The sequence below is a fragment of the Schistocerca gregaria genome, chromosome 1 (genome assembly GCF_023897955.1).
Source record: "Schistocerca gregaria isolate iqSchGreg1 chromosome 1, iqSchGreg1.2, whole genome shotgun sequence".
NCBI classification, from domain to species: domain Eukaryota; kingdom Metazoa; phylum Arthropoda; class Insecta; order Orthoptera; family Acrididae; genus Schistocerca; species Schistocerca gregaria.
The window spans coordinates 1,191,147,489-1,191,164,032 of NC_064920.1; the positions used below are offsets into that span (position 1 = coordinate 1,191,147,489).

General features: G+C 42.3%; 1 protein-coding gene across 1 annotated transcript in view; it reads left to right on the plus strand.

Annotated features, from left to right (window-relative positions):
* Positions 1-16,544, plus strand: part of LOC126284517 (Down syndrome cell adhesion molecule-like protein Dscam2) — a 698,452-nt gene that overhangs the window by 521,872 nt on the left and 160,036 nt on the right. The window contains exon 10 of the mRNA XM_049983513.1: positions 11,440-11,593. Within this exon, the coding sequence (XP_049839470.1) occupies positions 11,440-11,593 (154 nt within the window). The remainder of the gene's footprint in view (positions 1-11,439; positions 11,594-16,544) is intronic.

Consider the following 16,544-nt stretch of genomic DNA (forward strand, 5'->3'; position numbering starts at 1 on the left):
GCCAAAATATGGCCTGATCAGAATAACACAACTTTCACCATGATCTCTTTAAATCATTTCGATAGTCATATGTTATATTGCTGTATATATAAATATTATCTCAATCTGAGTGTTAACATAGTTTTCATCACCAGTAACCAATGAAGAAGTAGTGGTGTGTATTTCCTGATTGCAAGATCATCCACTAGTGTCATTCATTAAACCTCAGCCTCCCTGGGCTGCGTCGTGGGACGAGGGTATGTCTCAATATCAGATAAGGACATTAATCTACTCATGTTTGTTAGAGCGATTTGACGACAGTAGACTGTGTGCTTGTAAAAAAAAGTTTAGCCTCCTACTTTTCTCTTTGCCTGTTATCACTAACAAACTCTATCCTCATTTTGCTTACATTCTCTATAATGACCAACAGCAAGCAGTTAGACTTAAAACACAATACTCACACTTCACAAAGAAATTGTGCGGAAAGTGGATGTGTATTAAGAAACCTCTCCTATACATGCAGCTGAAACTCGAAGAGTTACAGCCATCATTAGCATAAGATCTCTTCGTAGTTTATTTCTCGATGACGTGTTATTTTCTTCCAATGTCCAGTCAAGATAGCGCAAATTGACAAACAGCTGGTTTCAGACATTGCTCATCATCAAAGAAGGCTGCTGTGTAAGATCACAACAGCAAGTGAGCGCCCTAACTTTGGACGCCTTGCCGATTTATTGGTTATTTTTCTTTGGACGCTGTTAACACAGACGCTGAAATATAAAAGATACAGCTATTAAATCTACCGCGCTACTGCTCCTTTAGGGTCCGCGAAACTTGGTATCAGGGTCACGAGCACAGCATCAGTTGTGCACGTTTTAAAGAGAATTTGCGCATGCGCAACTCCCGTGACGTAATACCCTTACGGACCAAATGCATACGGATTCGATCAACAAAATGGATTCGATCAACAATGTTTCCGGTTCACGATGTGAGCCCTTGCCACCCAACTAGAAGTTTACGTCCATGCCTCTAGGTGTTTGTACACTATGCCAAACTTTTATCCCTGTTCAGTCGGCATATATTCTGCTTCATGATAACATACTCCTCAGATATGTTAATTCACTCACTATCTACTGCGGTAAAATTAGAACGGACTCACTATATGTTAGAGTTGTACTGACAGTAAATCTATTTGTGGGTTTCTGAGTTAGTTGTTGCGCACTAAATTATGAATTTTATCATACAATAATCCGTTTGAGGCGCTGAGAATCACAGCATCAGTTGAAAGATTGTTCCTAGTATTCTTATTTCTCAAACCTGTTGGTCTTATAGTGAGGCAGGTTTAACTTTGCTGTAGGCCCACGTCATACTTATGAAAATTCACAAAAAGCTGTATCACTTGTTTATTTGATATTCATGTCCATGTGGGATTGACGGCGGTGTGCTTTAGGCTCTTCTGGATCTCAGTGTCTCATTTGCATTCTAGTCAAGTGATTATGTTGGTAGACACCACTGCTTCAGTTTAATCATTTGCACAAACGACACTTTGTGTTCGGAATTGGATGATGAGTTTGCGGGAATCGGCTTTCCTGTGCAATATAAATATGAACTACGTTGAATCTATTTTAAATGCTAACAGAAAAGTAAAGCCGTGAGGACGGCTCGTGTGTCGCGCTTGGGTAGCTCAGAGCACTTGCCCGTGAAACGCAAAGTCCGAAGCTGAAGTTCAGTCCAGTATACAGCTTAAATTTGCCAGAAAATTTCATGTCAGAGCACACTGCACTGCAAAGTGAAAAATCTCATTCTGGGAATAGAAAAGTATATTGTCAGGAAAAGTTAGCACAAAGGAACCAGGGCTTCCGGGAACAGATCCTTTGAATGAATGAGTCACGAAATCTAAGAAGCGTGACTACAAGCGAACATTTAATAAAGAATAGTACACTTAGCACAAGTTTTAGTGTTGGAGCAGCGTAAGAATATCAGTTTTCAGCCTGGAAGTAAATTCGTGAACTAATAAATCTGTTAAGGATCTTTTACATCGGTCAGAGAAAACGGGAAAATACGAAAACTCCCACATACACAAAAAAGCGAAGTTGAGAGTTACAGAAGCTTACCTGACTTCGTTATTGCCCTGAAGGTTACTCAGTTGTGAACAAAACAACAAAATTTCACTAAAACAATTCGTTCTTTTGTCATATAAGTTATGCATCATATTATTATTACTGTTTTTATTATTATTGTTGTTATTATTATTGTTGGCAGTGATTGCAGTTGTATAAACTTGTTGATAAGCATAACTGTTATGCCATTAATTACACACTCTCAAATTTATCCCAATCTAAAAATTTGTGAATAGCAAGACTGTATATTCACGAGCTGCCACTGCTCATCATCCAAACATATTGTTGCAAATCATCTGATATGAAGTATCTTCTCACAGTTACAGCTCACAGAAGTTGAAATGTGCTCTCGTGTGTAGCCACCTACATCTTACGTAATGTGCAATTGTGATTGCACACTTCGTATTAGAAACTTAGTGTGAAGACGAACTGATGATGACCAGCGTCTGAAATTTGTCACTTGGGATGGATTAAAAAGTATTAGCGAACTAGACTCAGCATTTTAATGTTAATAATATCTTCTAGGAAATGTGGTCAAATATTGTCGATCTAAATAAAGGGCTGCTTTATATCCCTATGCGATTTACTTCTTTTTATTTCCATAGCACCCTCAGTGACCTATAATTCACGTTTGTTGTATGCCAGTGGGGACGGTTCAAAAATAAAAAAAAAAACGAAATGCATGTGGCATAAAAGCAAACAGCCTTTTATTTACTTCCTTGCATATATCGGCTACATCTCCAAGAAGACAATAATAATAAGAGTAATAGTAATAACACAGAACCTAACAAAGTAACGGCAGAAAACATAAAAGTGACTTGTAATAAGTCTTACAACACGTTTTCCATCGATCATCACAGTGAATCTGCACCTGTTTTTTTGTTCTAGATGACGTATAAGTCAGACTTTATTGTATGATAATAATTCCGCTGTTGTATGGTCCCCTCCTCTCGTTCCACGCCGGCACCGGGCACTGTGTAGCGATGAGCTGCTGAGCGCGACACTAGCGCCACATTCATCACACGCCGGAAGCGGAAGCTAGACGGCCCCGGCAGCCATGCATAATGCAGGGCTGCCAACAGCGCCAGCGCAGGGAATGGGCGCCACGAGGCACACCCTGCAACACCACGAACGGCTGTCCTACAGGGGCGCGAAGACTGCCGGCCGTTCGGCTGAATGGCTGAGTGTGCAGTGGCCTCCCTTTGTTTCTCAATGCCCTTTTGACCAGCCCTGTTGGACTGTTGAATTCGTAAAACATTAGACGGTCTGGCTCATAACCAGCTGTGGTCACAGAAGGGCCACTCTGGGAATAACAGGGAGGGAGAAACGAACTTCTGAGTGAAAAGATTAAAGTTTCAAGACATGCAAAGGAGGCCCCTGGGCTTCTGCGAATGTTGACTTTATTGCTGTACACGAGAAACTCCTCAAGCAATAGAGAAATATGTGTAAAGGAACTCCATAGAAACATTTCTGCATGTGCCTGTTTAGTAGTCAACAACACGCTCATACACAGGGGCATGAAAATGGAGGGGGCGCCATCAACCCTAGCTAAGGAGAAAAATATAAAATAGTTAGGTGTTTTTCTTTCAACAAAATAATTTAAAAGTTTGTATTGCACATATTTTTAACAGGGTTGGAACTGGAACATTTTTATGGTTACTTAAAAGTCGCCAATCATCTAAAATACTAAAACTGCTCCATACCCCAGGTCTAAAGATCTAGTTCCTCCCCCACAATCTATGCTATGGCATCCTTGGATGCCAACACCGAAAAACTACAAAAAAGTGGAAAATATAACTGCACTGTTTTAATTTTATATACTGCATGCCGTAGGTCAATTACAGCCCATTACCTACATCTAATACATGTGGCACACGTATCAGATATCATATTTGACCAGCTTCACCTCCAAAATAGGAAGTATCTTTCATTTTATGGAAAACAGTAGCTTTTTAAATATGATGTTACAGAAAAATGCTGAAAATTCTTTTGTGGATAGGAGTAAAAACGATAAGGTCCTTAATCGAAATGAGGCGAAAAGTGTTTTCTACCACAATTTCATTCTGTTATATTAGATTAGATTTACTTTCATTCCTATTGTTCCATAGTGAGCAGGTCCTTCATGATGTAGAAAATGCCAGAAAAACAATAATACATGACAAAAATTTACAACTAAAACAAATAAGCTAATGTATCTTCCACAGGTTCCAAGTGTAATGATCGTCATTTCCTTTTATTGAACACTCAGTAACTAAGATCGCATTAATGCACTGAATTTAAAATTTGAAAAAAAATTATTTATAAGGTAATAAACATATGATAGAACTACTAAAATACTTATTTACAATGAACACATTACTGCACAGAAATGGTGCAGAAGTTACATTGTACTGTATATATATATATATATATATATATATATATATATATATATATATATATATATATATATATATACAACAGGCACCACACCAATTTGTGAACCTGCACACAACATAAGCAGCTGTTCCAACTCCTGACAGAAGAGTTCAAATGACGTTGGTCGTGGTGCATAAGAACAGATACAAACTCAACAGTAGTATGCTTCGATGGTGACGCAATCTTTGCCAGGTCACACTCTATACTGTACCCAGGATCTCTGTCAACACTATTACCTATCCCATCCACTAAAACCATGGTGTCTTCCTTAGTGAAAACATTGTAAAGTGATTCTAAATCCTCTGTCACCTGCTCCAGACCAGCACTAGGTTTAAAAAAATTGGTGACCTGCTATTCTGATCCTAGTTCATCCTGCAAAAGCTGGGCAACACCTCTTCCATAGGAACTACTTAACAACAACACTTTCTTTCTATTTACCGATGTCCCTATTTTCTTACTTTTCGATTCGCTGCTGAACCTTTGTTGTGCCCTGTCTGCACCTGCGACTGCTTGAGGCTCACCAGCTTCTAACTGAAGAAACAGATCAAATCTATTTTCCACATTCACCACGAAGCTGCAGACAGATTTCTAGGCCTGTTCCTCCTGTTGCCAGTTGCCACTTCCTACTTCTCTATACCCTTCTCCCTCCTTAGCCTGTCAAAATCTCCCGTGGCCTTGTCTAACTCAGCCTGAAGGGCGGAAACTTGCCCCTTCTTTTTTAGTGTCTTCCTATCTCTACTGTATATGCTACAAAACCACTGATGAGCCTCATTTACTTCCCCTACTCCCATGCCACTACGGTCACCCACATGTAAAAACTATAGCACCCGTTACACCAAAGCCCAGACCTAACATTTCTACGGAAAGTTGAGCAGTTTTCACTCATGATAAACGTAATAGTTTATTAAGAATAAGTCAGTTAAATTAGAGATAAACTCTAAAATATGACTCCACAAATTTGCCCTACACGCAACGGTATGTAAACAAAAATAACAGTGCAACCTTTCTGAAACAACAACTTAAACATCAAGCTACTTTCGTTAAATGTGAGTTAAATAATGAAGAGGTACGCTACAGAGAAATTGCTGGAGAGAGCAAAGAGCAATTAAACGAAATTCTATAGATTTGCTTCGGCAAAACGTAAACAGAAAATACGACTATAATCCGACTGTAAGATCTTTTCGCGTTTTCTGCTATATTACGTAAAGAAAAATTAAACCTTTAACAGTGCGCTTAAAAAGCACACTAATACACCTATTTACCATGTAATCAATACTAAATTAAATGTTATTAAAATGTAAAATGACTTATCTTTATGAGAAAACCAAATCTCGCACGATTCGCCTGGCTGTAGGGCCTATGAATGGCTAGGTTGACGGGACACGTTTGGACCAAAAGGAATATTAGTTTGGTGAAGAAGGTAAGTATAAGGTAAAAACTGTAGATAAAGAACGAGGGTAGAATACGGTAATCAGGCACAAATAGATTCTAGCTTAGAATAATTATACACAGGTGAAAAAATATTGCAGAAGATTGGTTATCATGTAGAGCAGCATCGAACGAGTTTTCAGATTGAAGACTACATTGTTATTCCTCTAGTGCAAGAAGTAAATCAGGAACAAACTGTATCTTACGTGCCTCATTGAACGGTGGAGGGCGTGGAATTTCTTTCCAGTCTCTTTACTGAAAATTAGTCTCATGGGGCATCGATCCTGTATTGTAACAAACGATTTTTATTCCAGCTGACTATTTGCAGTTAGTATGGTTTGAAATTTCTAGAATCTTCGTAGTCACCCACATTGCTGCTAAGTTCTATGGTTCACTCCAGTTACTTCAGTATTGCATTATTCTTTAATTTTGATGTTATCCATCATAGAAAATAGAGCGTACTCTAAGAACAATAAGTTCTACTGCGTGTTACACACAATTTTACAAAGTGTACTGGTTTTAGTGACAAAATCAATCAAAAAAATAAAACATATTTCTTCAACAGGCCCTCATGTTTATAACTGATAATGGTGTCGTTGACATGTGCAACACAACAAATGCTTAAAAAAGAACAATAGTTGCCCAGCACATTGGTTGACACTCCTTCGAAATTTCTATCGGTGGACGCCCAGCGGCCTCACATCATAATTAACAGTTTAAGTATTTGGCCATTTTTACCGGGAATTTTTTTACTTGGAAAAGTTTTACGTTTGTATGTGTATTTTAACGCAGATGCTATTTCATTTTTTTATGAATGTAACTACACTGCCTGACGAAAAAGGCAAAGCACCCAGAAGACTTAGTGGAATTTCAGTGTAATTTCGTACAGGTACACACGGTCGGCGCGTATGCATCTGATTAGTTGCAACTCTCTGTAACATGTAGAACGGGCACCTGTTATTGGTGTTTAGTGTTGTTCCCAGCTCTGGTAGCGTATATAAGGGGTGTGAAGAGGGTTAGATGTTAAGTGATCACTGTGAAGGACAGGGTAATGCAATGTGAGACAGCGTTATCAACACCTGAGAGAGTCTAAAACGGGCCTCCTTATGGGTCTCCACCTGGCCAACTGGTCGAATTGTGCAGTAGCCATGTCTGTGGAGCGTTCGGGTGTGACAGAGGACTGATGTTGGAGTGTGAGGGCAGACATACTAGTCCTCAAGATTCCTGGTCTGACCATCTCGTGGGAAGATGGCAGTATTGTACAAGAAACACGTCGTAATCCCTTCACTTATGCGACTGCCATCCGAGAACGAGTAATGAACTCCTTGCAAGTTTCTTTGCCATCCCCAACCAGTGGTGGGAGACTAACAGTAGACAGACAAGGGAATAACCGTCCCAAGCGCAGGCTGCACAACGCAAACAGAGTTTGGAGTGATGTTGTGACCGGGAATCTTGAGCGGGAGATGGACAGATGGCGTCGCATTGTGTTCAGCGATGCCCATCGTCCGTGAGTAAAGCGGCAGCCTGTGAAGAGGTCTTGTTCTGCCAGTGTTTTGGAGAGGTACAGCAGTACAATCCTATCCTGTAAGGAGCCATCCGTTCCAGGTCATGGCTGGTAGTGATGTAGGGGGTCTGACGGTGCGACGGTGCATCATGGTCATCCTGCGTGCCCATGTGTTCCTCGCATGCGACAGTTTCTTGGTGCTATTTCTCAACGGGACAATACTGTCCGCACCTGGCACGTGTCTCTGTGAACTGTCTGCGTGATGTCGAAGTGCTTCTGTGGGCAGCAATACCCTCAGACATGTCTGCGGTACAACATCGATGGGACCAGCTCAGACGTCAGCAGTGCTATGTTCCAGTATCCCGGTCGTCAAGGATCAGTTATACTATTTGTGGGCCATCTTGCCTCAGGAGAGGATACAACGAATTTGTGGCACTTTTTCCAACCGAATCAGTGCTCACAACCAAACCAGACGGGCTAAACGACGTACAAAACAAGTGTGTTCATTCAGACAAGTTCTTTGTAAATGTTGCTCGGTTTTGTAATCACTGAAATAACATTACATGGCCTCTCAAACCTCTCAACTTTCTTTTCCTCCTTCCCTTCTGGTTGCTTCAATTTTTTGTTAGGTTTTGTATTTCCAGATGCTTCAGGTTACAGGTCCTCTACTTTATCAAACCTATATTTGGTATGAAAAGCAAAGAAGGGAAAGCAGAAAGGTCGAAGCAGTGTATAGAGGGCGACGTACTTGAGGACAATATTATGGAAATGGAAGAGGATGTAGATGAAGACGAAATGGGAGATATGATACTGCGTGAAGAGTTTGACAGAGCACTGAAAGACCTGAGTCGAAACAAGGCCCCGGGAGTAGACAACATTCCATTAGAACTACTGACAGCCTTGGGAGAGCCAGTCCTTAGAAAACTCTACCATCTGGTGCACAAGATGTATGAGACAGGCAAAATACCCTCAGACTTCAAGAAAAATATAATAATTCCAATCCCAAAGAAAGCAGGTGTTGACAGATGTGAAAATTACAGAGCTATCTGTTTAATAAGTCACAGCTGCAAAATACTAACGCGAATTCTTTACAGACAAATGGAAAAACTAGTCGAAGTACAGAGGATATGAAATGGAGACTGGCAATGGCAAGGAAAGCGTTTCTGAAGAAGAGAAATTTGTTAACATCGAGTACAGATTTAAGTGTCAGGAAGTCGTTTCTGAAAGTATTTGTATGGAGTGTAGCCATGTACGGAAGTGAAACATGGACGATAAATAGTTTGGAGAAGAAGAGAATAGAAGCTTTCGAAATGTAGTGCTACAGAAGAATGCTGAAGATTAGATGGGTAGATCACATAACTAATGAGGAGGTAATGAATAGAATTGGGGAGAAGAGGAGTTTGTGGCACAACTTGACTAGAAGGAGGGATCGGTTGGAGGGACATGTTCTGAGACATCAAAGGATCACCAATTTAGTATTGGAGGACAGCGTGGAGGGTAAAAATCGTAGAGGGAGACCAAGAGATGAATACACTAAGCAGATTCAGAAGGATGTAGGTTGCAGTAGTTACTGGGAGATGAAGAAGCTTGCACAGGATAGAGTAGCATGGAGAGCTGCATCAAACCAGTCTCAGGACTGAGGACCACAACAACATTTGGTGAGGAAGGACATACATTCCTTGTGAAGTGGAGTAACGCTAATGGTTTCAGATTTTCTTCCAACAAATCAAGAACGAGAAGTTTCGGGATACGTTTTTTTCCTAATATCACAATCAGTGTTGTTGAAACTGAAAATAGGGTTTGTATTAGATATAAATTGTAAAGTACACCCATAAGAGAGAAAGTTCAAAAGTATATAACGTACCTGCACCACAAGCACAGCTCAGCAGTGACTAAACTGCTGTCAACAAGAACAGCAGAAGTATTGAACTGGTCACACCCACTATAAGGAAGGATACGCATTTTTATGTGCTTTGCAGGATTATTGTTAGCTGTATTACCTGTCAGAAACCAAATCGTGCGGCTAAAAAAGTGGGGGCATTAAACAATAGAAGGTTGTGTTTTGTGGGTTGTATCGCCAGTGAAATAAGTTTTTCCCTCTTCCTCTTCGATAGTCTTGCAACGCAAGAGAACAGTGAGATTTGTGAGTTGGTCCTTAATTCTGTGCGTAATGTCCTATTTCCTACCGTTTAACCAGCGTGCCTAGGTCCAACGCAAGTTTTTGCGGTGGTACTCGACCGCCGCTTGGAATCATTTTCACCACCATCATTTATTTGTACGGAAAGGGAAGGAGAGGTGGCTGCGCAATTTTTGTGATCGCCAGCCAATGTCTTTGATGAAACGCAAGACCTGTCCACGGACCATTACGGACTGAGGGCACGTAATACTGTTGATAGCGGTCTGTCCGTCGCAGGCAGGCGTAAACTCTACGGCCCACTTCTACATCTACATCTACATTTATACACCGCAAGCCACCCAACGGAGCGTGGCGGAGGGCACTTTACATGCCACTGTCATTACCTCCATTTCCTGTTCCAGTCGCGTATGGTTCGCGGGAAGAACGACTGCCGGAAAGCCTCCGTGCGCTCTCGAATCTCTCTAATTTTACATTCGTCATCTCCTCGGGAGGTATAAGTAGGGGGAAGCAATATATTCGATACCTCATCCAGAAACGCACCCTCTCGAAACCTGGACAGCAAGCTACACCGCGATGCAGAGCGCCTCTCTTGCAGAGTCTGCCACTTGAGTTTGATAAACATCTCCGTAATGCTATCACGCTTACCAAATAACCCTGTGACGAAACGCGCCGCTCTTCTTTGGATCTTCTCTATCTCCTCTGTCAACCCAAAATGGTACGGATCCCACACTGATGAGCAATACTCAAGTATAGGTCGAACGAGTGTTTTGTAAGCCACCTCCTTTGTTGATGGACTACATTTTCTAAGGAATCTCCCAATGAATCTCAACCTGGTACCCGCCTTACAACAATTAATTTTATATGATCATTCCAATTCAAATCGTTCCGCATGCATACTCCCAGATATTTTACAGAAGTAACTGCTACCAGTGTTTGTCCCGCTATCATATAATCATACAATAAAGGATCCTTCTTTCTGTGTATTCGCAATACATTACATTTGTCTATGTTAAGGGTCAGTTGCCACTCCCTGCACCAAGTACCTATCCGCTGCAGATCTTCCTGCATTTCGCTGCAATTTTCTAATGCTGCAACTTCTCTTTATAATACAGCACCATCCGCGAAAAGCCGTATGGAACTTATGACACTATCTTACTTGCTGCTATTTACGAGGTTCAGGCTACATACTAGCACCGAGTTTCACCTTCTCCCATCTCTGATCATTTTACGACACAAACATGACACAATGTATAGACCGATTACAGTCACATGAGTTCAAAAGATCGGGTTGATAGAAGAGATAGAGAAGATCCAACGGAGAGCAGCGCGCTTCGTTACAGGATCATTTAGCAATCGCGAAAGTGTTACGGAGATGATAGCTAAACTTTAGTGGAAGACTCTGCAGGAGAGACCCTCCGTAGCTCGGTACGGGCTTTTGTTGAAGTTTCGAGAACATACCTTCACCGAAGAGTCAAGCAGTATATTGCTCCCTCCTACGTATATCTCGCGAAGAGACCATGAAGATAAAATCAGAGAGATTAGAGCCCACACAGAGGCATACCGACAATCCATCTTTCCATGAACAACAAGAGACTGGAATAGAAGGGAGAATCGATAGAGGTACTCAAGGTAGCTTCCGTCACACACTGTCAGGTGGCTTGCGGGGTATGGATGTAGATGTGGATCACTCACTATGAGTGTAGAGGGCGTTGTGCGCGGAGGAAGAGAGCCCCTTTTAGGTGTCTGATCCCACACCTCTGGGTCTCCCAGCTATAGCGTCGCATGACCCTTTCTCTCTTTAGATCGGTTGATTTTCAGTGCTTTAGCGAGACTCCAGCGCGTGCCTCTGCCGGCAGACACGGTGCCGGAGCTGCAGTCGACGTTCATCGAGCAGGCGCTGAGCCCGGGGCCGCCCGTGTCGCTGCGCTGCTCGGCCGCCGGCAGCCCGCCCCCGCAGTTCACCTGGAGGCTGGACGGGCAGGCGCTCACCGCCGCCAGGCTGGGCCACAGGTGAGCGCGAGCGAGCAGGCGCCGCTGGCAGGCGGAACGGGGACTCCGCTGGGCACGCGGGTGGCGCCTGCGGTAGCGAAATTTGTCGTGGTTGTGTTGGTATGTTTTCCGCAATGCACAGGAAGTACACACACGCGTGAAGCTTTCCGTAGTATTACCAGTAGTATAGATTGTACTCGTATCATATACTCGTAATAGCTTAAACTTCTGCGGCTACAGTCAGTTCACATAAGTTTCCTGGATACCGCACCGCATCATATTGTAAAATAACTATCGATGTAGAAAACAGACGTTTCGCCCAACTTCACAGTGGCCTTTCCTAGGCCTGTGCAGCAGCGCGGGATTAGTCGGGCGGTCTGAGGCGCTGCAGTCATGGACCGTGCGGCTGGTCCCGGCGGAGGTTCGAGTCCTCCCTCGGGCATGGGTGTGTGTGTTTGTCCTTAGGGACTGATGACCTTAGCAGTTAAGTCCACCACGATTTAACACACATTTGAACATCTAGGCCTGTGCCAGACCAGAAGAAGGCCAAAGAAGACCACTGCAACCGTGTTTTAAACGTCGGTTTTACCCATGATATGGCACAAATAAGAAAAATTTTACTTTTCTCATGAGATATTTGTGTTATATAGGGTTGTAACAGGTACGAGGCGTGTTTTTTAAGTAAGTACCGTTCTTAAATTTAAAAAACGTGCTAAGATATCCCAATAATTTTATTTTTACATGAAAGCCTGTACCTTAATCTACGCACTGACGCCATTACAGTCTGATTCTTCCTTGTTTACATTGTGTACAGGGTGTTTAAGATGAAAAAAGCACTCCGTCTTCAGGCCACGAGTGGCCTACGGGTACCATCCGACCGCCGTGTCATCCTCAGGGAGGATGCGCATAGGAGGGGCGTGGGATCATCACACCGCTCTCCCGGTCGTAATGATGGTATTCTGGACCGAAGCCGCTACTATTCGGTCGAGTAGCTCCTCAATTGGCATCACGAGGCTGAGTGCACCCAGAAAAATGGCAACAGCGCATGGCGGCTTGGATGGTCACCCATTCAAGTGCCGACCACGCCCCACAGTGCCTAACTTCGGTGATCTCACGGGAACCGGTGTATCCACTGCGGCAAGTGTTTAAGATAGCTCCGATAATCGTGGGTCCCACCGACTATGAAGTACGGCCTGTTATAAGATTTCTTAGTGCTAAAGGCCTAAAAGCGATCAATATCCATCGTGAAATCTGTGCCTTTTACGGAGAAAACATTACGAGTGATGGAATGGTAAGAAAGTGGATGAGAGCATTTAAAGATTGCCGCACAAATGTGCATGATGAACAACGGAGTGGACGTCGTTCGGTCGTTAATGAAAGTTTGGTTCAGGAAGTGGGCAATAAGGCGAGAGAAGACAGACGCTTTACGATTTACTCCTTACGGGATGACGTTCCTAACGTTTCTTGTAGTGTTTTGTGTGGCATTGTGACCGAGCACTTGAATTACCGAAAATTGTACGCACGTTAGGGACGTAAAATGTTGACGAATGTGCACAAAACCAAACGTTTAGACAGTGCGTAGACTTTCCTTGAGCGGTACCACAACGACGGTGATGATTTCTTAAGCCAAATTGTTACGAGCGATGAAACACGGGTGGCCTACGTCACACCAGAATCAAAGCAGCGGTCCATGGAAGTTGAGCAAGGGCATCGTTTTGCTGCAAGACAATGCCCGTCCGCATGTGGCGAATCAGACCAAACATCTCATCACATCTTTTCAATGGGGAACTCCAGATCATCCTCCGTACAGCCCCGATCTTGCGCCCAGTGACTACCATCTCTTCCTGCACTTCAAGAAACTCGTGGGCGGTCAGCGTCCTCAAGACGATGACGAAGTCAAAACTGTGGTGATGCAGTGGTTAACAAGTCAGGTGGCAGACTTCTATGAGGAGGGTATTCAAAAACTGGTACAACGTTATGACAAGTGCCTCAATATTGACGGAAATTATGTAGAAATGTAGATTAAGGTAAAATCTTTCATATAAAAATAAAATTATTGAAATATCTTAGCAGGTCTTTGTACAATTTCAAAATGGTACTTGCTTAAAAAACACGTCTCGTAAAAGTGCGATTTAGAAAAGATTGCTGTATGGTGTGTCAGGTGGCAGTTGACGCTAAATAACGAAAAGTGTGAGATGATCCACATGAGTTCCAAAAGAAATCCGTTGGAATTCGATAACTCGATAAATAGTACAATTCTCAAGGCTGTAAATTCAACTAAGTACCTGGGTGTTAAAATTACGAACAACTTCAGTTGGAAGGACCACATAGATAATATTGTCGGGAAGGCGAGCCAAAGGTTGCGTTTCATTGGCAGGACACTTAGAAGATGCAACAAGTCCACTAAAGAGACAGCTTACACTACACTCGTTCGTCCTCTGTTAGAATATTCTGCGCGGTGTGGGATCCTTACCAGGTGGGATTGACGGAGGACATCGAGAGGGTGCAAAGAAGGGCAGCTCGTTTTGTATTATCGCGTTATAGGGGAGAGAGTGTGGCAGATATGATACACGAGTTGGGATGGAAGTCATTACAGCATAGACGTTTTTCGTCGCGGCGAGACCTTTTTACGAAATTTCAGTCACCAACTTTCTCTTCCGAATGCGAAAATATTTTGTTGAGTCCATCCTACATAGGTAGGAATGATCATCAAAATAAAATAAGGGAAATCAGAGCTCGAACAGAAAGGTTTAGGTGTTCGTTTTTCCCGCTCGCTGTTCGGGAGTGGAATAGTAGAGAGATAGTATGATTGTGGTTCGATGAACCCTCTGCCAAGCACTTAAATGTGAATTGCAGAGTAGTCATGTAGATGTAGATGTAGATGTATTTCTGTTAGTGACCAACGATGATATACTGAACAACATTGCATCAGTAAAATGTTCAAATGTGTGTGAAATCTTATGGGACTTAACTGCTAAGGTCATCAGTACCTAAGCCTACACGCTACTTAACCTAAATTATCCTAAGGACAAACACACACACCCATGCCCGAGGGAGGACTCTAACTTCCGCCGTGATCAGCAGCGCAGTCCATGACTGCAGTTCCTGAGACCGCGCAGCTTACATCAGTATTTACGTCATTTGCAGACTAATAATTATAGCTACTAAGAGTAGTATCTTTTGACGTTGGTTAGTACCTTTAAGTACATGTGGCAAGAGAAAGTCCCATGGACAGCAGGTCAGGTATCGAAGTGTGGATTTGAGCTCGCCGAACTGTTAATCTATACTGACAGGGTAGCAAGGGTGCCGATACGACCGTGAAGAAAACGTCAACCTGCTAAGTTTGCGGTGTGGTTGTGGGAAGACTGTTCAGCATGTAGGATAAACAACCAACACACTGACGTGTGTACATCTTAAGGTGCCACATATTAAAAATATCTACACTCATGTTCGCTACACCCTGTTTGTATGGTGAATCGACTAAGACGTAACATCTCTCATGTTTCATAAGCTGTTCAGTAAATATATCAAAACGAGGTTTTTGGCACGGTAGTGCGCATAGGAGCAGGTAATTTTGTTCTATATTTAATACTTTTTCCCTTTTCTGTCAATCGAAATACCGAAGCAAGAATGGATTTTGAAACGGAAAGAGGAACTTGTTTTTAATGGCATTTGAAATCTATTGCAGATAACAGTACAGAGCAGTTGATCTCGTTAAGGTTGGCGTTCAAACCTTTCGCCAAAATTATCGACAAACGTGAAAGGCAAGTTATTCGGAATCGGCTATTGCAGTGCAGACTGTTCCCCACATGCCAGGCTGCGCTGCTAAGTGCTGCGAGTACGTGGGCATGCACTGATAAGATTCCTCTTAGCCCTGCTTTGTGCGACAAATAAAAAAAAAAACTATGAGCTATATTTTTTTAACTATAACTATATGGTAACTTGTAGGATATAAAAAAAAGTCTTCAGAAAACTGTTTCAAATGTATGCACATACTCTTGTTTAGTTGATAACCTTCCGTGGAAACACGTAAAAAGTCGAAACGCATAATACAGTGACGGATCCTGGCATGAGAGCTCCACTTTCCAGTGTTTACACAACGATAGCTGATTGCCTTTCAATTTCGGCACATTTGTTGGATAATTTTTGCTAAACTTTCACCGCCGTCATTTATAAACACTACTATACTGTTTCTTGCAAACATTTTCAAAAAAAATTGTACCATTTCATTTTAAAAAATCCGTCCTGGCTTCAGTATCCCAGTTGATAGCAGAGCTAAAAGTACTAACAAATCACATGCTCCCCTGCGTATTATCACTCCCCCAAAAACCGTCGTTTCGGTATCTTAACCTGCTCAGCCAATCCACGGTGGGCCAAAAGACACAAAGAGGCTACAGCTCTGAATAACTTTTTATGTGACATTACTTTCCATTTTGGTTTATTGAACAGAGCTGAATTTTTCCATGCTCTTTCTCCTGTCCTTACTGTGTCACATTCTGAAACAAAAGAAAGGAGAAAATAATAAATAAGCTATTGACAGTTATAATCCCTTCATGGCTTATACATTGTGCTTGTTTTCTGAGGGTATGCGCCGATACCCCATACCGGCACCTCTGACGAAACAAAATCAGAACCGTAGATTTTAAGATGCAAGGTTGAACTATATTTTTTACCTGGATGATGTTGTATTCACACTCTTAAAATGCTCAAAAAAGAGTTAAAATAATGTCTTATGAAGTCCACATTTCAAAAACAACCCCCAGAAGGTCACAGTCCAAGCAAATGAAGCCCTGTGTGTGTGTGTGTGTGTGTGTGTGTGTGTGTGTGTGTGTGTGTGTGTGTGTGTGTTGCAAATCATTTCCGAGACATCTAATCTGACATTCTACATGTTATGCAGAGTTGTGCTCCAACCACAGATTTTCCTTAACATTACTCTGGTGCGACCACCCTAAGAGTGGACTTCATTAACGAC